This window comes from Dermacentor albipictus, chromosome 1 (assembly GCF_038994185.2).
Source record: "Dermacentor albipictus isolate Rhodes 1998 colony chromosome 1, USDA_Dalb.pri_finalv2, whole genome shotgun sequence".
NCBI classification, from domain to species: domain Eukaryota; kingdom Metazoa; phylum Arthropoda; class Arachnida; order Ixodida; family Ixodidae; genus Dermacentor; species Dermacentor albipictus.
In genome coordinates, this window is record NC_091821.1 from 36025066 (window position 1) to 36052717 (window position 27652).

A 27652-nucleotide genomic window follows, 5' to 3' on the forward strand; every position below is an offset into this window, starting at 1 on the left:
CAATGACCATGCCTTTAACCAAGCATTAGCGAACATTGTATAAATAGCCATTATTAGTACTACCCATTACGTATTACTTTGTTTCACTGCTTTGTCATTTGCTTTAAGTTTATACTTTTTATAATTAGTAATTAGGTAACATTGTATTAGCATCAAAGCTTTTAGTATATTTTATCCTACTGCGCATTTCATTTATTCTTGTTGATTGTTCATAACCACTACCCTCTGCAGTGCCTTTGGCCCCGAGGGCATACTAACAAATAAATAAATTGCTTAACCCTTTCAGCATCACTGATGTATTTGTACACGTTCACAGTTCTGTCCCGGCATGCCACTGACACCAGACAGGAATGAGAAGACCATACAAAGTGAGCATTTTCCCATTATACTGCCATTCTTTTCCTTCTGCATAATCGAAAATAAAACGGTATTGCTTTATAATATCCGAAAAAAGAACAATGCTGAAGATGCTTCACGCCCGGGAAAAAAAAATTGAATGGGTTAATAATGTTTGCACACTATATTGACGCTATTGCTGGCAATCTTGACAGGTATTTAACAGTTTCACGAACTCTTGTGTAGGTTCTGATCTAGGAGAATCTATGCAAGAAAATATGACAACACTGTCAACTTCGAAAGGAAGTTTCAGCACTTATAGGTTCCTTATCATCACTTTAAAAAAAGCCACTAGTAGTTGCATGCCACATCAGCAGACTAGCATCAGTCCAAAAATTGCTCTTCTGAAAGGTTTTATACAGTTATGTGAAAGGAAAAGATACCAATGACTCAGCAACAATAAATAATCCCTGATAGCATTTTAATTACTTAAAATCACAGGTTGATTCACCGCTGGTCCTTTCATGCAGTACCGGAAGGCCTATGAAAGAAGACAATAAATACACGGGTTAAGAATAATCTCCCAGAAGCTGAATTAAAGTGGCATGCACAAGAACTGCCTTCAAATGCACGCACAAATTACACATTAGATATACCGCCCCATAGGAGTCGCTTATCTGGTATAAGTTGCCAAGGCAGATTTGAAAACAGCATATGACAACTTTGAGTTATGTTATACAAGGTGAGCACAGTTGAGCTGATTGGGTACTTCTTAATAGTACATATTTTTGAGTAGCCCTCTATGCCAAACTTGGACAACTCATGCAATAACATATGCAGTCTAGTAAGAAGCACCGCATTTATCGGCGAATTCTTTTTCCCAGAATCCTTGGCCTAAAAGCCACCCCTTGGCTTATACGCGAGGGATAGATGCAGTAACTGCTTCAATATGACAGCAGCGCCATATATTCAATGATCCTAATTTTAATGGCAATGCAAATTCTAGCAACTAATACGGGCGTCACAGGGTGCACATTCAATAGCGATGGAGCTCAGTCAGGATATAATATGAACCATGATCGGCTCTCTTTTGCGGCTTACATGTGTGAACCAATCGTGACCGAGAAATTCAATCCTGATAAGGCTCGAAAATGCACTATGTGACAGCCGTAACTCCGGTGAGTGAAGCAGTGTTTCCCATCACACCAATGCAAAGTGAATGCCGCTGATCATCAACAAGACATCTAAAAAAAAAAAAAAAAAGTGCTGCGTCGACAGCTGGCGGAGAGCAGTTGTGAAACATGCCAGAAAGTGGCATTTAGAGTGAAATCCGGTTATAACAAATCGCAATGTGCACTGCGCTTAGTTAGACACATCCAATAGTTCGAACCAAAACCACATACAGTTGAACCAACTTATAAAGATCCCAGCTACAACGTTTGATCGGTTATAATGACCACATTTCGGCGTACTTATGAATTTTTGACCCTCCCTACGGAAACTGTTTCCAGATATAACAAACATTTTTATGTTGCCGTACTGGTACAACAGACACTTTGAACCTGTTCAAGGAAAAAAGAGGGCACATGCGAAGAGCGAAATCACAGAAGCGCTACTAAACTGGCTGCATGGCAGCGTGCCCTGCTGCAGTCCAACCTCGACGATAATACGGCCTTTAAGATGAGTGAGCGATGGCCTTGCTCGGATTTCGGAAACTGCGAAGAAGGTCACGTGTTTTCAAGACACACCAGCAGGGCAGAGTTGTGCTGCATACAGCATAAGCAGCATGGCGCAGGGTGTGTGCTGGCGCGACATTGGATGCCACGACGGTGTCATTCTCGTTTCTGTGCAAATGTTCGTGCGGCACCATGTGCATTACGCTACAACGATACAGAACTACCATTTATGTCTATCCACCATGGAAACAATGGCTGCTCAAGTGTTCTCGTCGACGTGGTCTGACTGTGAGAACGGTGCACCCCTTGCTGCCACCACCACCAATGTCTCTAAGTGGCCACCATGCAACGTTGCAAAGGGTTGGCGGTTACCACCTTGTTATAAGGAGATCACGGTTCAGCGGCACTTCATTTACGCGTTGCTGATTACTGATAACAGTTCGCGGTGCCATTTTACCTTTCGAGCATCGCTTGCTTTTTTTTTTTTCCCACCAGAAGCGACATAGATAAGGCAATTTTATGGCTCTTGTGTGGCTGACTCGCAGTCATAATGCCAAGACTATGATGCCCGACAACTTTGCAGAATTGCGGCACGCCGCAGTAGTTTCTAGTTTACACTTCCGGGCAACTAGAACGCTTCACTCTTGTGTGCAGAATGCAGTCATGTCCTGCTGGTAGTAAAATATATAACAAGCTCTCGAATAAAAGATGGTGGCTGTGCTTTCAATTTCGAAATGACAGGTGTTCAGACCCGGGCACCGTTTTGAAAGAGCTACACAATACCGGATTAAGTTCTTTAGATGGACGTTGCTAATGGAAGTTTGCAGCTAGGTGCAGGAAACAAGAATGACACCGAAAATCTGGTTTTCGAGATCGGACCAAAGTGCTACTAAATTACAACTGCTGATGCCAGCTTCAGTGCGGTTAATTTTTGAGCATCTTTAAGGGCAAGACCATGTATAATAAAGTAATGATATAATGAAATAAAATTAAATTCTGGTATTTTACATGCCAAAACCATGATTTGATCAGGAGACACGCCGTAGTAGGGGCTCTGGATTAATGTTGAGTGCTAGGGGATTTTTAACATGCCCCTAGCACGGGACACAGGCATTTTGCATTTCACCCCCATCGAAATACGGCTGCTGCGGCCTAGCAGCAGCGCAACACCATAGCCGCTAAGCCACCGCAGCGGGTACTGATGTAACAACCACTTTTTGAGGAACTGTGGAGTTCGTTATAAGTGAGTTCAACTGTACAAGTTTTCATAACAAGTTCAGTGTACACAGAATAAGTGTCGCATTGAAATGAACAATAATCAAATTATACAGTCGCCAACCGATCATTTGAATGCCAATGGCTTGGTGTGCAAAAGAACCTATCTGCCCAATGTGCCTGCGGTCAACCCTGCCTTCCTCCGCAAGCAAACCGACTTGTTTAGTTTGTCTGGCTGGCCTTCCCGCAATGCCAACGCGCATTGTGTGGAAGTTAGCCACAGGCACGTTTTGGCGGTACAGCTGTGGGCACGCGGAGTTCAATATATTAGATGTGTAGTTTGTTATGAGGAACTTATTTATATGCATTTTGGCAAGACTTTTTTCTTCAATACATAACGTAATTTGCTCTATCTGGAGTTATTATAAACAGGTTTGACTGTGTACTAGGATGTGTTTATTTCATTAAGTTTTTTGTCCTGTGTTAGAGCAGGAATGAACTAAAGTTTGTGAATCGGTTGCAGTCACCGGCCAATTTTTTATTGCAATTTTTATTTATCGCATTATTTCAAAAAAAAAGGAAGAAAAAAACAAGATAGGCTTCTACTTTCAGTGTCCAGACTGCAAATTCTCCCAGTTGAACTTATTTGCCTCTTATCGAAGCTCTCTTTCAGGCTAAGGACTTTACACATGTGCGTGTGTGCACATGTGTGTGTGAAAGACAAAGTGTAGCCAACATTCGTGTCACTGGCAGTGGTGTGGAATGGCTGGCTGGCACAGTGAAGTGCTGGCTGCAATGGCAGGCATATCACTAGAAACTATTTTATCAGCTTCTTTTTTTTTTAGGATGGGAACAATATGCTTACACAGGACGAAGTGAGGATGACAGACTAGTGACTAGTCTGTTGTCCTCACTTCGTCCTGTCCAAGCACTGCTTGTTCCCGTCCCAATGATGTACCAACCTGCCCAGTCCAGCACACTCCTTCAGTTTATTTTATAGCAGACAGGAAAATCTTGCTGTTGTGCAAGAAAACTGCCATTTATCGGCAGAAAGCATCCGGAAAATGGCAGACATCAAGGCACCATGCTGCTATTGTATTTGTATGATTATAATGTAAATCCATTTATTTTGCCTTCAATATTTTTCCTCGTTTTTATGATTGCTTTGAATTCCAATAAATGCTAGACTGTAGAACATCTGAAGTCTATTTCACAGCATACAGCAGCTCTAATATTCTTGACACATTGACCTTTAGATACAACAGAACCTTCTCACTCAATTACTGCGGTCTGTTGTAAATGAATAGTTCACAATATTTACAATAATGCCATCACAGCTCAAAATTGTAGCTGTAACTCCACTGCTTAGGGTTTGGACTGAGTAGCAAATAAAAAGGTTCCAAATGAATACAGCACCGAATGGCAACTGCATCACCACTTACTTCGCCCATTCCACAGAAAGGATGAGGTTGTCGTAGCCAAAGCCATTGACATTAGCAATAGCCCGCGCAGCATCTTCACGATGCACAAAATTGATGAACGCAAATCCCTGCAAAAAAAGAAAAGACCAGCAAGTTTTGCTCACGTGGTCAAACACAGAAACATATGTGCAACCAAGATTTTAGGTTACACCTTTGTAACTGAAATACAGTGAAACCTCGTTAAACCGTAGTCGGCCGGAGCTCGGAAAAAGTACGTACTAAACGGTAGTACTGTTTAAGCGAAATAGCATGAGATTGCCCACTTATCTGTCGAAAACGGAACTCAGAGAGAGTGCGATGAAAGGGGAAAACGTGCAGTATTTATTCACTTCGCGGGATGTAAATGTTATTTTCGTTTGATATCGCAGCGGCCTAGCACGACGACAGCGGCCTCAAACTTACTGAAGCTGCGTGCCAGCTTCTCAGCCAGCCCCCCTCCTCTCGGCAAACACTTGCACGGTAGATTCCTCGTTGGCGTTACGTATTCTCCGTGCACGCGCGCAGTAGTGCTGCATAAGTCCCGGGGCGCCTTTTTCATTGCCGGGTGCCGGAGTTCGGAGAACTTTCCGTTTGGAATAGTTACGTTATCGCGCCCCTGTTCTCCTTGCGACGATCGCATTCATGAGGCTGACGTAACGCGCAGCTTCTGCTACTGTCGGGCCTGAATAGCCCGTGCTGTCGCTTTCCGTGTCGTCCTCATCACTGTCGCTAGTTGACACTTCGGCAACAACAGCGGCAACGATGGTGAAAAGTCGAACTTCGTAGCCCACATCTCTTCGCGGTCGCAGCAGCGCTGCCGAGCAACTTCGCATTCCAAATGCCACACACTGTAGTCAACAGCAGATCCATATCGCGGGCCAGCGCCGACTTCTTCGTGTCATGTTCGGTAGCACGGACGATGTCTACTTTTTCTTTTATGCTGAGCACCCGGCGTCTTTTTTATCCTAGCTTCGGCATGACGCGAGTCCTCGCTTGCACGACGCCACAACGCTCACCGGCACGGCGTCCATGCGGTGTCGAAATGATGTTGATGTTGATGCGGCTTCACGTGCAAACGCACAGGGCGCTTGGAGGCCGTTGTACCGATCTCTGAGGCTTGTTGTTCTGCCGGGCCGCCCGATGGAGACGACGCACCGCCGTGTTTGCGCGACGAAAAGTGGAAACACTACGTTTTAACCGATGCGTACGCAATAAGCTGGTACGGTTTATGCGGATACAAAATACATTATGTTCAATGGCCGCCGAGTCGGGGAATTGACTTTACTACTTTTAAACCGAAACTACTGTTTAAGCGGGTACGGTTTAACGAGGTTTTACTGTAGATGGAAAAAGCCAATAAATAAAACTAAACTAGTCAGCAGTACTATCACATGATATGACTGAATATGTAGAACAGTGACTGAACACAGGTGTTTGGACTGTATGAAAGGAGCAGTTTCCAAGTTGTGAAAGTTCTTGGATTTGGCTTCAGTAGTGCTGTCGCTTATAATGCCACTATAGAACTTGCATGCTTTCATAATAGCGCTATAGCAAAGCCTCATTAATGTAGCATATTGGACAATTCAGTCATGCTGTGTGGGGGTGTCACCCATGCTCTTGGAACAAAGGAACGACAACTTAGTAGTGCAAACAATCACACGGGCATTTATTGCACCTTGCATAGACTAATACCTGCTAGCCAAGTTCAGGGTGTCTACCAAGTTTGGTAGATGCGGCATCCCCGCAGATTGTGCACAAGATAAATATACTTATTCGAAAAAAAAAAGTCATTTATGCCGTTTGCCAACTACTGGTGATCTGCATTTCGTGCACAGCGTGACTGTTCATGAGCAACGGGGTGCGCGTTTGGCCGCCGCTCACGCGCAGTGAACTCCGTGCTGATGCGGCATTGGCGAATATTGCACAAGAGGTGACTATGGCGAGACCGCATTCATGTTCACCTTTGCCCACTGCCACACTGCAACTTGCGCTTTACACAAGACAGCAGAGCATTTACAAAATCAAAGCTTACAATAACAAAGCGAGTCTCCATCGCATCTGAGCCAGCCGCGGCTGCATCAGCATGAGTGAGAAAATCAGATTTTCGCTTGGCAGCCGGCTTTGAAGCAAAAGTCTTGCACTTTTTCTTGAGCCTTCACTTTTTCCAAATCATCCGAGCTGCAGTAGTTTTGCTGGAATGCTGCATGAACACCGGTCACTGCCAGAACCACTTCCATTTGCCAAGCCTATCCCATTATTGCAGGGGGAGGCTTCGGCGGTGCTCGGCACGGGTAGCAAACTATTTTCAGCATTTTCTAAAGCTACCGCGCACTTTCACAAAAGCTTAACACCCCTCTTTTCTTCTGTTCGCTGAATTTATGGTTTTTAGCAAACTGAATTTGACATCGTTTAGCACAGAGTTTTGCACGCTCGAGCCGACGACTGCGAAAATCCACCAATGGCATGGCGTGCTTACGGTCACGTGTCTCAGTTGACTAATGGAATTGCGCATTGGGATAACTTTTTTGCTGGCTTTCTTCATAACCATTCAGCACAGAGTAGCAGTGATGTGAAAACTAAATGAGAAGTGTGGCTCTTTCAAACAAGGCCAAAACGATTGCGATCACGAAAAAAAGGCCCCTTTTTTTTGCATGTTCATTAGCAAAAAGTGCAGCTCGCCGACGCGATAAAAACGCCATTATGACCAAAATATTGGTCGAAGATGCGTGAACATTTTTGAGATAATGCGTCAGACACTAGAATTTAAGAATGTTTTAAAAAGTTAGTTTTCTGTAATTTTTTGGACTTAACCCTTTGAGGGTGGATTTTTTTCGCCATGTGCGACCGCCCAGGGTCGATTTTTTTTATTGCAGATTTCTATTCTTAAGGGGGGACACGGCTCTTTGCGGCGAAAAAAATCGCGAAAAAAAATCGATTTCTTGAGAACGAAATTTACGATGTCTACAGCTAATATTCCTTTATTTCACCAAGTTTCGAATCTCGGGGAAGAGTATTTCGTCCGCAGTATCAATTTATAACATCACTGTGAGCTGAATTCCGCGCAAAAACAGCTCTTTTTATCGCGGCGCGTAGCTCTTTTTCTACGCGCGCGATCGCATTCATCTTGGTCTCATTGGAAAGAGGAGCTTTCCTTCTTTAATTTCCCGCCAAAAGTGACTCCGTCAGTACGCCAGTGACGTTGAAATCCGGGGAGAAAAAAAGCCCGAACGCGCGATCCGATTCGTTGACTAGCGCGCGTGACCAAAAACGCGTGCTGTGGTTGGCTGCGCGAGGTTCCCATCGTCTGCTCCACTCCGCAGGCGACGCGACTGCGCGTCTCGTAGGTTTGTTGGCACATGCCCAACGATGTCCGATCCACCGGGAAAGTTCGCCACGAGGCACAAGTTCGGCAAAAAGAAGAAGCGATCAGCTTATAACTTTCAAAAGCGCTCCATTCCTTCCGAGAGCATCGAGAGTAGCTCGCCGCCAACCGCAAATGATGCCGAAGTAGGCCAAGCCAGCTCACAAATGAGTGAAATCGCTATAGACAGCGGCTGCGTTCGGCGTGACACTGCAATGTTGCAGCGTGCGGATTTGTTGCTGAGAGAGATGAATGCTCAAAAAAACTTCGAGTTTTTGCGTCAACGCCAGCAGCAAAGCGGGTGTTGGATTCGCTCACTCGCGCCGACGGCGTTGCAGTCGCGCCAGTCGACGCCTAGGCAGGCTTCGCTTTCCTCAGTAGGACTCCGTGAACGGACTGATGTCGTCAAGTGCAAGGTTTGCGGCGGCAGCGTCGCAGTAGGCAAAAGCGAACGGTAATCTGGCCTCGCCGTAAAGATCGTTATCACGTGCGCGTGTTGCGGCGATATCGCGTCGGCATGGAGCTCGACCCGCGTGAACAACCTTGCCGCGCGGTCGATGCAAGACACCGGAAATCGGCGAACGGCGCTAAACGATGTTTTTGCCGCATTTGGGTGGCCGTGGTCAGAGCGACTACATTCCTGGTGGACTTTAGCCACTTTCACTGAAAAATAATGCAAAATGATTTCTGTACTTTTGATTACATGTGAATGTATTCCTTTTTTCTCGTTTTCTCAAAACACCGACTTTTCACTTGTACACAATGTAGGGTCAGATTTTGGAATTTATGCTTTAAAATTTTACAATTCTGCTTTAGGTCAGACAGTAGGGTAGCCACAATTCGAACAGTAAAGATTGAATTGCTATAAAATTACTAATATTTGATATATCAAAATAGAATTCCTACCATTATGTTCCTTGTGTTTTCTAGTACCCAGGCATGTGCCAATACGAATTTCGCAGCGCATTTTTTCCCCTATTGTGTCTGCAAATTATGAACAATGAATTTCATTTATCTTCATAACTACAGTCGCCGACCGTTTATTCGGACCTCACGGGGACTGCGAAAATGTCCGAATAAACAGGTGTCCGAAAAAACAGATTAAGAGAAAAAAAATTTAAATCCTTTATTTCCACGCACTTATTCGGGCTCGGCAGTAGGCTTGGAAGAAATCGTGAATGCGCCGTTGCACGCTGTTCCGTTTACGCGCAATTAGATAAGCCTGAATCTCGGAGAGGGTCGTACGGTCACTATTAGCGGCTGAAAGCACAGTCACTGCTTGTACACGCTCCGCATGCGACGGCAGCGTAGCACATGGTGCGTCATCTTCCGACTCAGAGTCATCGTCCGGCGGTGCAGCAGAAACCTGACGAATGATCTTGCCGTCGTCGAGTTCTGCGCATGTCAATACAGCAGTGTCAGCACCTATGAAACTGTCAAATGAGACGGTGTCCGGAATCGCAATGCAACCACTGCACAGTTCTCGGCAGTACATTTTCCGCGTCAGTAGGGAGCACATCGGAAGGTGACAAGTCTTAGGCCTCCCGGCACCCGCTTGCCGGCGTTCCCCAGCGCAGTCTGCGCGGGCACTGTCGGCGCCATTAGACCCTTGACGCGATGTTTACGTATGCCGCGTTGGCTAACCGAAACCTCGACACAGCACACAAAGCAAACGCCACCGTGCCGGCACCAGTCGCACAAACGAAAAACGCGGCCTGCTCGCAGCGTCTTGCGCGAAAAAACAAGTCAGCTGCTGGATTGTCTTGACATGGCTTACTAAGCTGAAACCGGAACTGCCGCAGAGCCACTCTAGCTAACCAGCCAGAAACAATGATGATGAGCGGGGATTTCCAGTAGCGCCACTTCGTGGGGCAGCAAGGAAGCTCCGTTCAAAACAAAAATGGCGTTCAGCAAATCGAACCATGCACCGGTCAGAGTCGGTGCATGGCACTCTTGACCGAGTTGGCTCAAGGAGTGTCCGAAAAATCAGACGAGAGGTTGCAAGGTGTCCGAACTTTCGGCAGTTGTTATACATTATGGTCTATGGGGAGAATGGCGGTGCCGCGAGGCTGACCGAATAATCGGGCATGTCCGAATTTTCGGAGTCCGGAAAATCGGTCGGCGACTGTAAATGGCCTATTGGAAAAATAATTACATATTTGAAATCAGCACAAAAGTCTTAACAAGAATGGAAAGTTTCATGAATATTGATGGAAAACATCATGAACATTATTTGAATTACAGTGTCCCCCCTTAAAGAAGCGAAAGTTTCATTCTTGCCTGGTTGGACCCCTGTATCATCCTTGATCAATTTAGTATTCAAGCATTTGCCGTAACCACCATGAACATGTCCTGAAATGTTTTTTCTCGTTTTCTCGAAACGACATTTTTGATGGCAGTGTAGCTTTGGAGTGACGATATCTCTGGTTCTACTCATCTTATTGCAATAATTCTTTTTTCATCAGAAAGGTGGACAAATTGGGAGTGCAGTAGGCCTTAAATGTGAACAAATATCATTACAGAAATTTTGAAAAAGTAATAATTTCTCCAGGGTTTCACTAATGCCTTCTGCTTACAAAAGTTTGACATACTGTAACTTCGGCATAAATCAGTTTAGAACATTCATTCTTGTAGCACTGCAACCTCTGATCATTCAACATCATTTTGATGTACCAGTCTCCTTCATTAACAGCCAGCATTGTAGAGAGAACTTGCCTCCAAATTAGTCCATACAAAAAAACATGAATTGCTTATATTTTGAAAAGTACTTGTTGCATGGGAAAACCAATTGAATATTTGAAATCAGCATGTCAAAATACATAAGTGGTGGAAGTTTTATGAAATTGTGGCCACAAATAAAAAATGAAAATTTAAGTGGGGTGTCCCCCCTTAAGGCTTCTTTCGAAAAAAAAAAAATTACCGCAATTTTTCTAGGGTGACGGTAAAGTGAGAAAAAGATATGTTGCGTTGGTATATATGTACTTTCATTCATGAATAACAAAAATAAACAAGGAAATAAACTTAGAATTAAAAATTTGATGCATTTTTATATACAGTAGAACCCCGCTGTTACGTTCCTCACTGCTGCGTTTTCCCGGCTGCTACGTCGTTTTCATCCGGTCCCGGCATAGCTTCCATAGGATCCAATGTATAAGGAACCCCGCTGTTACGTTATAGCTGTGAAAACGTTCCTGCATGATACGTCGCAACATAGCACCGCGAACCCGCCTGGGCTAAAGTAGGCAACGCGCTCCAACCGCCATTTTGACTTTTGACGAGTTTTGGCTGGGCTTGGCTATGGAACTGGCTGCAAGAAGCCGCACGCCAGTTCGAGAGGCCGCCACTATCGTGCCACTAAGTGGCCATTCGTGAAAAATGCTCTCACTATCATCACTGTGATTACGATCACCGCATGGTTGTTGTTGGACGGGTTGACTCACGGAAGAAAGAAACTCAGGAGAGGCCCTGACGTCACTCTTTGTGAAGCTAAAGTGAAACCGGAAGTTGGCGTTGCTCGTGGCGTTGCTCCGCCTATCGGGCCTGCTCTCCTTTCTTGTTTACATTTCTCCCACACCGCGCTGCGCGCAACCGGGCTGCTCGGACGCGCGCGCTCCGCAGCAATACTAAACAATCGTTAGCACGTTAGCATGATTACGCCAAAGAGGGCAAAATTTCCCGCCGATATTCCTTCGTCCGTTGCCATTGCCGTGGCGCGGTGACGACGAGGAGCACGAGCCGCATGATGCCGGGGAGTTGCCACATCGTAGCTTTGGAGAAGCCGTCGTGGCTCTGGAGCTCCTCCGCAGGTACGTCGCACCTCACAGTGACGCTGACAGCAATGCGGCCTTCCAGGCTATTGAGAAATGTGTGGCGATTTCTAGTGAGCGAAAGGAACGGCAAGCCACCATTATAGACTTTTTAAAGTCCTAAGCGCACTCTGTGGAAATAAATTGTCTATAGTTGAAGCTGCATTTTTTCATTCATTTTCGGAGCTTTCCTCACTGTTGCGTTTTCCCGGCTGTTACGTTTTTTTTCCCCCGGTCCGGTGAAAAACATGAACGGGGTTCCACTGTATTTCCTTTAACGTAGCGAGCCCAGTACTTCCAAGTCACGAATGGCTTGCGCGTTGTCAGCGTGACACAGCATTCTCAACAGGAAAGTAGAGTAGTGAGCGCAGAGTTTTCAAGAAAGGAAGTGCAAGCAAGGCAGATTATTGTAGTGGGACAAATATACACCCCAAAGGGTGCAGCTTTTTTTTTTTTTTGAGAGTGTGCGAAGTTCAGAAAATCGGTCGGCGAAGTACATATTTGAAACAGCTTGGAAATATGTGAATACAACAGACTCTTGCTGCTGTAACCTGCTCGATGTCTGGCTACAAACATACCTTCGACTGCCCAGTGACCTTGTCCTTGGCCAGGTAAATTCTTGCAATCTGACCAAAGGGCCGGAACAAATCCTGAAGGTCCGAGTCTCTCACATCCTCTGACAGATTAGTCACTCTTATTGTCGCTGCCTCATCTGTGAAAAGTAAGGGCAAAATAGTTTATGATCACAAAACCACAACTAAAGTTAACCAAAGCCAATAAACTAAGACCACAACTATTACAAAAAGAATAGCAAAATTAAGTTACTTGGCTATGCAAGCATGCTCAGTAGATTACGCCGCTATAGTCACTATTCTTGAAACAGAGCCTCAAGGGACCAGGAAAATTTGTTCCATTTACCAGGAGTTCCATTTACTGAGGGAGAAAGCTCAATACATTTGCATGAATGCAAAACCAATCAACCATAAGGATGGTGTTCCGTTTAAGAGGCAGTTCCGTTTGACGGATTTATGTTTATCGAGATTCCACTGTATATTTCGATTCTGTAGACTCCAAGGACTGCAAGAATACCATTACAAAAATGTGCGGAGAAAAATTCCAATAACAGTTCTTTTTGTCAGCAGCTGAAAGTTTTACAAAGGAAGGCTTCAACATAGTTGCACTTTGCACACCAACTAATGACTAAATTCCTGCAAAAATCGCTTTTATCACATAGCACGTCGTCTTGAGCCACAGTCCAAATACGCAGTTCAGGAATAGGGTACCTATCCCACAAGAGGTTTTAGATTCCCTATTTTTATAGCCCTTTCCCACACTTGTTATGCTTCACCACAATACTTTTGTGTATGCTTCATCAAGTAACATTTCTGTACAGAGGTGAAGCCGACTTTCGGGAACTGGCATTATGCAATGCACCATGCTTTCCGATCGTCGAAGCCAATCGTGAGGACCGCAAAGGCACAGTCGGTGTCACTGCTGACAGCCGCTAATTCTTTCAATGAAAAACACGGCACCCAATGGCAAGAAGCTTAATAGCAAACGTTGAAACAGCTAGGCCTAGCATTGCCACAGTGGTGGCTACAGCTTCCAGCAAATCTGCATGCGAGAGCGCTGGTTCAAGGTGGTAAGGTAATCAAACGGCAGCGGTGGTGATTTTGATTAATGCCATTTCAGACCTGCGATTGCGGCAAAATGTATGGAAAATCTGACAGCGAAGGGTCATTGCGCCTGAAATTACATTCTTATACATTGACTCTACGGGGCATGTGGTGGTGCCGCGAAGCTGTCCACATTATTGGGCATTTCCCTAAAATTGGGTGTCCGGAAAATCTTGACTGTACACTGGCAACTCCTCCACCTGACGACATGGCGTGAAAGACAATTCGTTACGATTCCCCTCTTTTACTCGAGCCAGCAGTAGGATGACTTTCGTTCCCTTTCAATAAAGTACCAGCCAATATTACCTGATTGAAGCACAAATTCCCCAATTTTTCCCAGAGTTTTTCCAGACTATTCAAAATCCCAGAGAATTCTGTTTTCCCTGTTGGTAGACACCCTGCAACAGATACTTGCTGACCACTACAAATGGCAAAAATGGCAGCATGAGTGACAATTTAAGAAGTGGCTAGCATACTCTTAGTTTAGAATGATGACAAACAAAATATTGAAAATTTTAGCCGTAACATTGTTATGAAGGTGAGGAAGCAATCTTCAGCCACTACATTCATATTTGGGGGGCAAATTAACAGCAAGCTATCTTTGAGAAGTGCCATTTCTGGAATTTTCTGAAAAGAACAATTCCAGCAGTGGAATGTTTAAACATTACAGATGCTACTAAACAAAACTGATTAACTGGTGATAGCATATAACACAGAAAGCAAAAACAAAAATTATAATAACCAGAAAATTAAGCACAAAGGAACAATTCACTCACCCCTGGTGCGGGACTGTGTCATCGACTCTCCACGGCGGTTGGCACCTTCACGCATGCTTGGTGGAATGTACTTTCCAGATTTCACCTTCTCTTCAACCTCAACAGCAGCAACTGCATAAGTAAAAAAAAAAAAAAAAAGCAACAGTCCAAAGCTGATGCATGCACCCATCTACTGCTGCTAACCATCTACAAAAGCAGAGCAATACTAGTAGAACACCTGGCAACAAGACCATATCTGATGCACCCTGCTTCAAATAAGGAATTTTTTCAGAACTATACATGTCTCATGGCTCAAGCGAGTTCGAGATCGACAGCTACCAAATTTAACTGCTGCAGACAGGGAACCTAAAAGTTTTTCATTACACACAATTAAGAGGAAAACAATATTGAAGTTCATGTAAGTGCCATAAGGCCCTCCTCCTTGGAATTAGGAAAAGGAAACAGGCCCAGTCTGCTTTAATGTGTCAAAAGCTTTTAGAGAATGGAGAGAAATGGGCAAACCTACCCGGCTTGGCCTCCTCCTTGAGGTGCTCAGGCAGAGCCACCTTGTCCTTAAATGGGCACTGCGTAGTCCAGTGGTCCTCCTTGCAGATGCGGCACTTGACCATTTTGGTCTTTTGGCTGCGTAGCTTGGCCAGCATGTCCTCCTCAGGGCTTGTTTCCTCCTCTTGGGCACTCACAAACTGCATCTGGATCTCCTCACCCACCACTGTGGTGGCTGCATTTGGGCCTGGCGGGTCATTCTTGGCTGCTCCAAACTTCTTCCATGACTGAGCACAGAAAAGTGGTGTGGAGAACAATAAAGGGATGCTAAAGAGACACTGAATCAGTTTAGATTGACAAAGTACATATTCTTTTGAAATTTTATTTTAGTTAACTTTGATGTAAGTGGTTGATTATGGGAAGTGGAAATGAAGTGCAAACATCCATTTCGAGAAAATTCACAACAAAAACCCAAGTTTTGGAATGTTAATGTGATGTCACAGATTTCAAAGTATTTTCTCATAAAGGGGCTGTTGTGGTGCAGCAAAAGTTGTCAGAAAGCTTTAAGTTTGACCAAGTGCTGTCAAAATCCATCACGTCGTCATGGCGAGCCGGTGCAAGACTAAGGCAGCATAACCACCTATCTTTCATTATTGCATCCTTTATGGCGTTATCAAGCCTCCTATAACGGTAGGATAGCTTTTCTTGGTATTGCAAAGTACCATTTACTTATACAGCCCAACTTATTTTTCCCTTTTGTGTCCCTTCAGGAACTGTGCTGCCTTCTGAGCACTGTGATTTACAGCACTTTTAACTTGCTTGGCTATAAAAACCTATGCCACTACACACTTACTAGTTTACTTATTTCATAAATACTATGCCACATTCTTGGTATAAAGCAGCAAAAACGCAGCCCTTATCTCGTGAAAAATGAATTCAGCAGGGTAGACATGACTAAATATTTGTATTTAGCTCCATTGTATGTGAAGAACCTTTAGCTGGGTAGACATCTTGCAGTATGCAGATGGCCCACAGTGCACGACTTAGAGATGCAGTAATACACAGGCGAGATTTATATGGCTCACCCATGTGACATTATTGTATAGCTGCAAAGCGATCCACGCAATACGTGCCTAACTTTTCAACAATGTGCCTAGTTGAAGCATTTGAATATTAAATATTTTGTGGCCATTTTAACAGCGACAGCATGGCAAACCTCAGGTGGCAGCATGGAAACACTTGAGGGCACAAATATTTCCTTCCCTTTGGTTCTTGACATATAACATCGGCAATTCAAATCAAACATGAAAACTTGTCAATGCTTGGCTAGCATCTGCTGCACCACATGCCACAGGTATGTTGCACATGTTATAGAACTGCATGTGCCGAATGGCATAGCCAGTGGGGGGGAGTTGCACAGGGCACATGTCCCCCCTCTCCCTTTCCCCCAAATTTCTCCAAGTATGTGGCCTGCCCAGCCTCCCCTTACCCCCTCTTTCTATCTTCCCATCCCTGATAGGTGCTCATCTGCTAGTAGTTAATATGATAGCAAATGAGGTTATGAGATGACAGCACACTGGCGAATCACAGGCTGCACTTATTTAAAAGAAAAAAAAAAGGAAAACAAAAGGGGGCCTGAGAATTTGAAACCACATCATCAAAAGGACCTCTCATAGTTAAGAGGAAAAAGTGCTTTGTAATTCCTTTTTTTTATCAATTTTTATATTCACTATTCCTACATGCTGAGAAAGAAACTGCAAATAGTACTATGTGTTTCACTGCCAAATCCACGTATAGATACACTACTGCTACTTCATCCTTTATTTAGAAAAGCCTGGTAATATGACAAAAACAATTGCTACACTGCTGCATTTCTTTACAAACAAAGCTCAAACAGCCCAACAATTATTTTAGTAATGCACGCTATGTTTTTGTGGGACAGGTGAGCAGCATGCATGCTGGGGAATAAAAAGTTAAATTATAGGGCTTTAAGAGACAAAACCACTTTCCGATTATGAGGCACGTCGTAGTGGAGAACTCCGGAAATTTTGACCACCTGGGGTTCTTTAATGTGCACATAAATCTTAGTGTAGGGGTATTTTCGCAGTTCGCCACCATCAAAATGCGACTGCCCTAGCAATCCGATCCTGCAATGCCAGAGAATATTTCTTGCAATAGGCTTATCTTTTTTACGTGTGTGTGTGTGTGTGTGTGTGTGTGTGTGTGTGTGTGTGTGCATATGTTTAAGCGTTGCAGCTCCAGTGCGACAAAGATGCACACGAGAAAGGAAAGGAGACTCTTTCAGCTTCAATCTCGAAGATCTACAGCTGAGAAGCGATATGGCATGAAGCACTGCCAAGCCATTTCAATGACTTCAAGACAAACAACTTTGTTGGTCAGACATGACATGCAAGTGCTGGCTAGCCTTCATCACCCACTTCAGGCCCTTCCGAGCTAGTAAGAGGGCAAAACACTGCCAATTTCTCCCAAAACCTAATTTCAACGAAGGGAAGAGGTAGAGAGGATAAGAATAAAATCCTCTAAGGGGTTCAAAGAGAAAAGCGGCAGAATTTTAGAGCTTTAATGTGCACCTAAATGTGAACATTAGCTCTAAAAGGCACTCGTCGTGTAGCTCTTAGGCACCTGTTCCTGCAGTGAGCGTCAGCCTAACCAAGCGAACGAGCACAGTGAGGGATAAAAATCCGAGGAGAAAGCGGAGGAAGAGGCTATGCCAAAAGTAAAAAAAGCATAGTGTGGCGACAATGGCTACAAGATGGTGCACATTATCTGTGAGGTCTGTCTGCGGCCGCTGCTGTATATAGTGCCCACATGTTACCCACGCATTGGCTCTTACGATCTCCAGGTTAGCGAGGCAGTCGTGCTACACTTTGCTTCACTTGTAGATCAGAGATATTGTAGATCAGAGATAGAGATCAGAGAGAGATTGTCCGCGCCAGCCAATATATTGTCAAATGAAAACACATATAGAGCTGTGCTCCAATTTCACATTAGGGAGTATCGTGATCATAGGTGAATTTTTTACCTATCTTGATGGGTTGCAATGACCAGGAACGAAAACACTGACAAAGCAAAAAAAATTTGCCGAAACAATGTTGTAAATGCACTGTCTTGAACAGGTTGCCGCACCGCAACACACAAGAGCTAGCAGGTAAGAACAAATAGGATACAACCAAGAAACTATTACACATTACTCTCTCACAGGGTGTTTACTATGCTGGCATTTTTAAAGGGACACTAAAGCGAATACACTAAAGGCAAATACTAACTAAAGCTAAAGTGATAGATTCATGCTCGAGGATATCTAAGGCGTCAATGTTACCGTGAACAGAGCCTTAATAATCGAGAAATCGAGGTAAATGCAGTACATGATCAGAGACTCCTCCAGGACATTCAAGCACTTGCTGGATGACGAAAGCACTCAGTTAAATTCTGTCACTAGTGCTCAACTACTCGTTGCAAAAAACATCTGTGTATTCTAAGATCAGATAAAATGCGACTTGATTTCAGTTCATTTCATGTTTAGAAGAAAGAATGCATTGAAATTACCATTGACGACGGCGTGGGCAGTCGAAAGGTTTCGTTTTCACTCGACTCTGCGCCGCACACGCTTCCGCGTTTACAGTACTTTCCTGATCGAGTAGTGCTGCAGTGGTTTTGCTGTCTCGCAAAACTTGCACAAACTGCAAGTAGCAGAGAATCTAACTTCCATGTCATGTCGCAGGATGCCTGAACCGTCTACGCCACTTGACCAAAAAGCAGCTGCAGCGGCGAATCCGCCGCTCTCTCTTGGCTCGGTGCCACTGTCTGTTTGGCGCCATTTTACTCACCGATGGCAGCACACTCTTAAGCAAATGTACACCCTTTGTGTGCAGTGCTCACAGAATTATGCACACGGAATGAAATGAGTCAATTTAGGGCTAACTAATACGCTTATTTTCGTTTCTACCGGCTGCAGTTCGTGTCACATCGACATAATCTTGGCGCGTACACTAAGATCGCAGTCCACGTCACCATTGGTGACCAAATTCCTAGCGACATATGGTACTCTCGAGTACCTTGTACATATGCCGGGTTCTACTTCATTCTCCCTGTCGCGTTTTATTCCATAAGCACCGTACATTTGGGGTGTACATCGACTACGCGACCGGCGTTATTCAGTTGGAACTGCCTCAACTCGCAGATGCTCCGAGCATTGCCCCATCGCACTTGTGCTCGCTTCACGATGCAAGTCCGTCACCCGAGGCAGTTACTTGTGTCATTTTGACCACCCAGCCACAGGTTGCTGACCGTGACTATGTCCTTCGCCCCATCATCAACGTGCTTCTGAATCTGAACGTTGCTGTTCCGCATACGCTGGTCACGGTTACTAATAACGACGTCGTTCTACCGCTTCTGAATTTCAGCCTGTGCCCTCAAGCGATTCCGGCAGGCATGTTCTTGGCCAATGTTTCTAGTCGTTCCGAATTTGACATTGAAAGTCTGAATGCTGACAGTTTATTTGCGCCAATTGCAGCCCACAGCTCTGGTTCCTTAAAGGGACCCTGAAACGCTTTTGACGATTTTCTACAAACGTATTGAGTTGTTAGAGTAGGTCCTTCTGATCATTAATTGACACATCTAAGTGCTCCGCGTAAAGCGTGTAATTTATTATAAGGTTTTAAATATGCACATCGCTGCCGATCGCAGCACACTGCTCGGCGGAATTTTAAGCCGCCCCCCCTACCCATATGACCGAAATCACCCATACGACGTCAGTGGGGCGAGCTATCCGATTGGCTGACAAGGGCGCGTGATCGATAATTTTTCCAACTTTATGGTAAACAACTGATCTTCGTAATAGTTGGAATGTTAGTTAATTTGTTTTTATGAAAAGAAAGTAACACAAAGAGAATCCACAAGAATAATTTTTCAGTACACTTAAGCACTTCCGGCACACAGCAAGTGTCGTCTGCTTGTGTTACAACGTACTGCATTTTGACGAGAGCTCCTCGGTCAGAGTCGGTCTCAGTCTTTCCGTGAGCACTACGATTTGACTTTGTCGCCTTGTGGACTGAAAACATAGCGACTGGCAATACGTGAAACTGCGACATCGTGTCCCTCTGCAAGGCAGCGTACGAGCGAATTGGCTGCTGCGCATCGGACTGCCGCTATCCGATCGGCGCCAGGATTTGCGCGTTTGTTGCCGTCACTTTACACCGGAAGATTACTAATGGCGTTTTTCACTGGTCGATCTGGAGCAGCCGCCTGAATCCTCGAGCGAGCGCTCGGCTTTCACCAATCCGAGTCTGCCAGTGGAGCGCACGAACGCTCCGCGGGAGTTCACACAGGAAGTCTGCGTGCACGTGATACAAACCGGTTCCGCAAACTATGCCCAACACAATGTTGTGCGTACCGACCGGGTACCGATTTCGCTTGAAGACGGAAGTGACGCCATGTGACGCGTTCTATTTCCGCCCGAATCCGCGTCTCGGCGGCGGAGCAAGTGAGAGCGATCCGGCGCGGAGCGAGTTGATCCGAAACGACCAGTGGAACGCGCGAACCCGCTCCAGATCGACCAGTGAAATTCGGATTCGTTGCCGCGGAGCAAAAGATCCTGCTCCGAATCGACCAGTGAAAAACGCCATTACGCAATAGCGTTTCGGGAGTCCCGTATTAGGGCAAATGCAAGCGCAAGGGGACAGAGTCTGGCCGCTCGACTGTGCCGTAACGGGATGAGCCATGAGATGAGCAGAAGGGCAAATGCGAATGGTCTGCACGGTGCAGCCACCTGGTGGCACAGAGCTCAACCATACACAGTAGCAGCAACGAAGTGTATTCTTTGCTGCTGGTGTGTATTTTTCGCAGGAGTATAATCATGGACACGTTTTTAGAAATGTTTAAAATGTTTTACACTTGGTTAGAGCAATATTAGCGCTTTGTTTGACTGGTTAAGCGCTGCGCCAACAAGTGTATGGACCGTGCAGACCGATCAGGCCGCTCACGTACGTCTACACTAAAGTTCCTTCATCAGCTTGAGTTTATGCCTCCAGTCATTTGCCGAAATGACCAGCTTGCCCGTGGTTACCAGAATACAAGACACGTTCGGCGCTACGACAGAATGCTCGCAACGCACCCTGCCTCCATAGCTCTCGCTTGGGGTCGACGGCCAAGCGGCTAGCGGAGAGGTCTCGCGCGGGCGGGGGCGGGCTCCAAAACAACCGGAAGTGGACGATATGACGTCGCATCGTGACGCTGAACCAGTGGAGGCGGAGCTTAGCCCCGCTTGCTCGGCGAACGAGTTGAGAAGGAAAAGCATGGCTAGGGAGGAGGGCAACTTCTAATCGCTTGTAGCTCCATTAATACATAACGCTTCACTTAAATTGTGGTGCGAATGTTCTACTTAAGCTTTACCCTACGCGTCTACAAAATTTGTCCGAACCGTTTCAGGGGCCCTTTAACGGATGACTTCGTGAAAATGATTGCACCTGACATCCCCTCTGCACAGGCCACGAACGTACATCTCCTGCTTACATCGTACAGTGACATCTTTGATTTTGGCAACAAGCCTTCAGGCCAAACATCTGTTGTTCAGTATCGTATAAACACCTGAGACACGAATCCTATTCTTAGGTGTCCCTATCGTGTATTGCATGCTGAACATCGAGTCATCCAATCATAGTGGACAAAATGCTCCGCAAAGGGGCCATCGAGCCATAAGCCAGTCCTTGGGCTTCGCCTGTCATCCTTGTGAAAAAGAAAGATGACACCTGGCATTGTTGCGTCGATTATCGCCACTTAAACAAGATCACGTGAAAAGATGTCTACCCACTACCACGCATCGAGGATGCCTTGGACTGTTTGCATGGAGCTAAATACTTCTGGTCCGTGATCTTCGATCCGGCTAGTGGTAGATTTCAGTTGATGAAATGGACCGCGAGAAGACAGCCTTCATCATGCCGCATGGCTTATATCAGTTCAAAGTCATGTCCTTTGGCCTATGCAATGCTCCTGCAACATTTGAACGTATTATGGACTCTCTTCTGCGAGGCTACAAATGGACCACCTGTTTCTGTTACGTTGACGATGTTGTTTTTTCGCCCACGCTCGGCAGCCACCTTACCTGACTTGCTGCCATTCTTGCGGTCTTCCGAAAAGCCGGCCTCCAACTGAACTCCACGAAGTGTCAATTTGGGCGCAGTCAGATTACCGTGTTGGGACACCTCGTTGATGCATCCGGTGTCCACCCAAATCCAGAAAAAGTTCGTGCCGTACGCAGTTTGCCTGTGTCACGTTCTCCTGATGTGCGCTGCTTCGTTGGCCTGTGTTCTTACTTTCGCCGTTTTGTCAAAAACTTCGCCGACATTGCTCAGCCCTTGACAGATCTTCTAAAGAACATGCCATTCTCTTGGGGCCCGGAGCAGGCTCACTCGTTCACCGCTCTCATCGGATTTCTGACCACCCCTCCCATATTTGCCCACTTTGATCCATCTGCACCGACCGAAGTCCACACTGACGCAAGCGACCATGGCATCGGCGCTGTTCTTGCCCAACAACAGAATAGTACCAAGTGCGCGATAGCTTACACCAGCTGCCTTGCTGTCCCTTGCTGAGAGAAACTGCGCAGCATTTTCTTCCTTGAAAATGCTGTGTTTGCTACTTTCTTGTCGAAAATGCTGTCATGCTGATAATGGGCATGCCATTTGTGACTTGAAGTACCAGGCTCGCCACGTTAAAGAATGGAAATGCGGACAAGGCAGAACAGGATTATTGTGGCGAAAGAGTAATTTTGCTTAAGAGTGCAAAGGGCAGTGATGCGTATGCAACGTCACCACCCCCCGGGTTGGGTGGCGAGAGATTTGAATTTCGGAAAAGGTACTTGGACCCTTCAAATACAATTTTCTCATAAACTAAGTCTTTTCTTGGCACGAAACAAGCATTGCGAGGTTTCTGGAAAAGTATTTAAACAGTCCACACCAACTTAGTACTTGCCTTTAGTGTCCCTTTAAGCTCCCCAATTTTCATGTTTTCCTTTACTATTTTAAGATGACACTGAAGGTTAAAGCGGAGAGAAAAAGAAAAATGTGGGTTATAGCTTTCGAAGTAACTATGCTAGCCCATAATATTCAACTATATGAACAACAAGCAGTAGATCATTTAGCATGCACCAGTATCAGGTTTGACTGAATCATGTGTTCCATGATATTCCAACCACCTGTATAGTATATGTAAATAGTTCCTTTCTTTGCTACAGGTGAACCCAGATATATCGAATTACTGCCTATATCGAACAGTTTAAAAACCCCCTTGGGAATCCCATGCAAAAGTATAGCGCTAGTGTTCGCATATATAGAACTCCCATGCACCGGCATATCGATGTATCGACTCCGTGCTGAGCTGCGCCATGGCAAGTGCGCTTCTCCCACCATACCCCACTCCTGCAGGTGTGCTTCTCCCATCACATCCCACCCCGCACTCTGAGAAAGGGGTGTGTGGGTAAAAGGCACGTGACGAGAAGGACTTGGAGTGCGATTCGGTGTGAAAGGGAAGCGGGAGGGAGAAACCACGCTGACTGCAGGCGCAGCGAGACGAACGAGGTCAGTGCAGCTTGGGCTTGTGGTAGTGCGGAGAGGTGGAGCGGTGCATCTTTCGATTCGCTTTGTTCCTTTTATTCACGAAGCCAATGCGGAGGCTTGAGACTCGTGTGGTGCAGTGCTGCAGACGACGGATGTCTTGACAGTGAAGACGATGACGCTGGATGCCTGGACAGTGAATTTTGCGAGCTCTCGGCATTCACAGGTGCCATCCTAGGCTGAGCTACAGCATGCAATTTCGTCAGCGCTGACGACGGTGTGCAAGCTGTAGCGGATCGAGCTGATGCGGAGATTGTGGTGGACATCATGGGTGATGAGGACGCAGACTCAAGCAGCGGCGAAGGTTCCGACGAAGAGTACCAACCACCATGCACTGCAGCTGAACTTTCATCAGCTTTCAGCGTCATTCGCCGCTGTTGTGGCACAATGGAAGGGGAGCTGGCCTTTCTCATTTGGACACTGTCAACAAGCTTGAGGACAGCTTAATGAACTTGATGGTGCAGAAGAAAAAGCGAGCAAGGGTCACAGATTCTCTTATTCCGAAATAAAGTGCTCTGGTCCTGGCGCTGCGTTTTTGTTTTTTACGCGCCTCGGAGGCACAGATCGGCAAGTTCCCGTTAGTCACGACATCGGGAAACTGCCTTGAGATGTGTGGAGTTGTTAGAGAAGCTTTTGACATGCACATTTTATATTTTGAATTATCGATACATCAAACTATTTCACCATCCCCTTCAAGTTCGATATATCTGGGATCGACTGTATATCCTCTCTGTCCTTTTACAACCCCCTGTGACAGCTGTTTAGGTCTCGGCAGTAATTTCCCTCCCTTTATTTTATTTCAATAAACAAACAATTACATACAAGGCTCACGCCCTTAAAACCAACACGACACCGTCGTGGTGGCATCAGCCAAATTCGTATCACCGAGATTCCACTGTATAATGTTTTCCATGATTGCCAAAATCTTAAGCTGTCAATGAATATTAAGAGATGGAGAAAACAGAACTCACCTTCCTTCTTGCTACAGACTTCGAGACCTGCCTTCTCTCTATCTTGTAGTGCCGCAACACCTGGAACCACCAGGACAACAAATCAGGTTACTGGAGCAAGCTAGGTGGCGCTGTGTTTTTGCTTTCTGCTGTCCCACCCTTAAGTGATGCTTTGCCCATTGAATATTGTCTGATCAGGGAAGTGACGATAGCATCCAAGCCACATGCAGCTGCTAGTCCTGCGACAGGCTTCTCCTGCCAAGTAACACCTTAATGTTACCTCCCTCTGATCAGCTGTCCAATTGATCAGCCCTGCAAACCAGTTAAGATGTCTTCCCCATGCAAGTAACAAAAATCATGAAGTGAGACAACATTTGGTACCTCAGCTTTCCAGCACCACATTCAATACAAGTCAAACATGTCAAAAGCTCTAATAGAATGAGGAACATGATCTCTCAAGTGACCTGTTCCTGCAGCCTTAATGTCATGTTCTGGAGGGAACAAAAACACAGGTTTCATAAAAGTGAAAGCAAGTTCCCCCCATGCAGTGCTGCATCCTCAGTAAAAGCGACCAAATTTCGTGCATTTACAGCATCAGCAAAATTAATGAACATGTATGGAACGACGTGAAATTTTAGACGTGCACGAATTTGTGAGGAATAGTTGACTCGTTCACATTTCACTGGACATTTAACTCAAAGTGAATAATTTCTGATACAGGGCAAGGTAAGCTGCCAGAAATAACTTTGCCATGACTTGAACTGTACTTACATTTAAAAAAAAAAAGTAAAAATCTGGGGTTTAGCAAGCAGTTCACAGCAAGCAGCTGCTGTGAACATCTCAGCCAAATTTAGCAGTCGTGGGTAGCATGTGGATCTAGCAATCTGAGCACGAAGTCGCCTTTCTCTCAAATGCTCTCTTTTCAACAGAAGCCTGCTCCTCACTTTTTTTTGATGCTTTATTTTGTGATATATATTAGATTCCCATACACAGCTGCTACTGGCCAAGAGCCGACATCAATCAAGAAGGGTATTTGGATCAATGCACTTCTTTCTATAGCAACTGGTAGCAAAGTGGACAGTCTGGTTAACCTCCCTGCCTTTCCTTCTTCCTCCTTTCTCTCGCTCTCTTCCTTCTGTTACTTCTGGCACCAGGATTTGCGCATTTGTGGCCGTCACTTTACACCGGAAGATTAACGCAATAGCGTTTCGCGAGTCTAGTATTAGGGTAAACGCAAGCGCAACGGGACAAGGCCTGGCCATTTGACCGTGTCATTTCACGGAATGAGCAGAAGCGCCACCTGGTGGCACAGAGCTCGACCACACACAGTAGCAGTAACGAAATGTATTCTTTGCTGCTGGTGTAAATTTTTTCGCAGGAGTGTATCCTTAACACGTTTTTGTAAATGTTTAAAATGTTTTACACCTGGTTAGAGCAACATTAGCTCTTTGTTTGGCTGGTTAAGCTCTGCGCCTATGGGTGGCTGGACCGTGGAGACCAATCGACAGCTCGCGTACGTCTACGCTAAAGTTCCTTCATCAGGTCCAGTTTATGCCTCCACCGTTTCGTCGAAATGCCCAGCTTGCCTGTGGTTACAGGAATACCCGACCCGTTCGGCGCTGTGACAGAATGCTGCTACTTCGATAGCTCTCGCTTGGGGTCGACTGGACTGCCAAGCAGCTGGCCGAGAGTTTGGAGAGGCTTCACGCGCTCGCTCCTAGAGAACCGGAAGTCGACAACATGACGTGCCATCATGACGCAGAGCAAGCGAAGCCGGAGCTTAGCCTCGATCACTTGACGAACGAGTTAAGAAAATGCATGGCTATGAAGGAGGGTAACTTGTAATCGTCCGTAGCTGTCTTAATATAAGATGTTTCACACAAATTGTGGTACGAATGATTAACTTTAACTGTACCCTAAGCATCTACAAAATTTGTCCAAAATGTTTCAGGGGCCCTTTAAAGAAAAATTTTTCGAATATGAGCTATTTATATCAACCATAGCAAGCTCATTGGTATGAGGCCTGAACTTTATCACAAGCGAGATTCTTTCCGAGCAGCTGGAAAGTCAACCTTAACTGTCCTGACACACTCTCAGCCCACGCACCTCGCTACCGTGTTGCGCTTCACTGCTTAAAGAGTGATTTTGGTTTGGATGAGGGGCGCCTGCATCTCTGCCGGTGAACACTGCCTTTTTGAGCTCAAACGCCTTCAAAAAAGCGGCAGCACACGGCCCCGAACAGCAAGAAACCTAATAGCGAACGTCGAAGTAGCTTTGCCTAGCGTTGCCGTAGTGGTGGCTTTGATTAATGCCGTTTTGGACCAGCGGTGATGGCAAAACGTCCAGAAAATCTGACGGCAAAGGGTTCTTGCATCCGAAATTTTCGTTCTTATACATTGAGTCTAAAGAGTACGTGGTGGTGCCGCGAAGCCCTTTGAATTATCGGGCATGTTTCCAAAAATCGGGTGTTCGGAAAATTGGTCTTAGACTGTACACTGGTAACTCCTCCAGCTGATGAAATGGCATTAAAGAATATTCGTTACGATTGGTCTCCGTTACTTGAGCCAGCATTAGCGAGACTTTCATTCCCTTTCAATAAAATTGCAGCTAATTTTCCCAGAAAGAAGCACAAATTCCCCAGAGTTTTCCGCGAGTATTTCCAGACTATTCAAAATCTGAGAATTTCTGGTTTTCCCAGTTGGTAGGCACCCTGAGACAGGTGCACATGAACACGAGCACGCCCTCTAGCTCTGTCGTGCACAAAGCAAACGCTGCAGTTGTATGTAGCTTGTGGTCTGCTATGTAGCGTGGATACCGCGGCCGCCACAAGGTGCTGCAACGACTCTACTGCCTGAGCGTAAGTGGCTCGCTGAAGACAACCGCATTTGGCATGCTGTTGGCACCAAAATCAGAAAGAGCGGCGTATACGTGAAGATCCAAAATCAATCTTGAAATGCACGCCACGGTGGCATTCAATATGTGGTCCATTGTGGGGACACCCCCCTCTGTTGTAGCCTTCGTAGTTTCAATCACTGAAGGAGTGGAAGCACGGGAAACGTTACGATTGCCAATAATTCCATTTCTGCTGAACGCATTGAAGAACATTTTGCGGCAAAGCATTTATGAAATAGTCCAATTGAGCTTCAAATGCATTTCTCGACTTTGATAAAAAGTGGTTCAGGGCCTTTTAAATAGTCATACACTGGATTGCCTTCTGTTGACAAAAATTGTGCTTTGTGCAATAGAAACAGCAAACTTTTTTGTTGTCCAGTTTATTTCATCA

The 27652-nt window shown here is 45.5% G+C and overlaps 1 protein-coding gene across 1 annotated transcript in view; it reads right to left on the reverse strand.

Moving 5' to 3' along the window:
• Positions 1-800: 800 nt before the first annotated feature.
• Positions 801-27652, reverse strand: part of LOC135901059 (eukaryotic translation initiation factor 3 subunit G-like) — a 28393-nt gene continuing 1541 nt past the window's right edge. The window contains exons 4-9 of the mRNA XM_065430713.2: positions 24391-24450; positions 14812-15076; positions 14307-14417; positions 12433-12566; positions 4670-4776; positions 801-877 (exon numbers count right to left, since the gene is read on the reverse strand). Coding sequence (XP_065286785.1) covers positions 859-877; positions 4670-4776; positions 12433-12566; positions 14307-14417; positions 14812-15076; positions 24391-24450 — 696 coding nt within the window. The 3' untranslated portion in view covers positions 801-858. The remainder of the gene's footprint in view (positions 878-4669; positions 4777-12432; positions 12567-14306; positions 14418-14811; positions 15077-24390; positions 24451-27652) is intronic.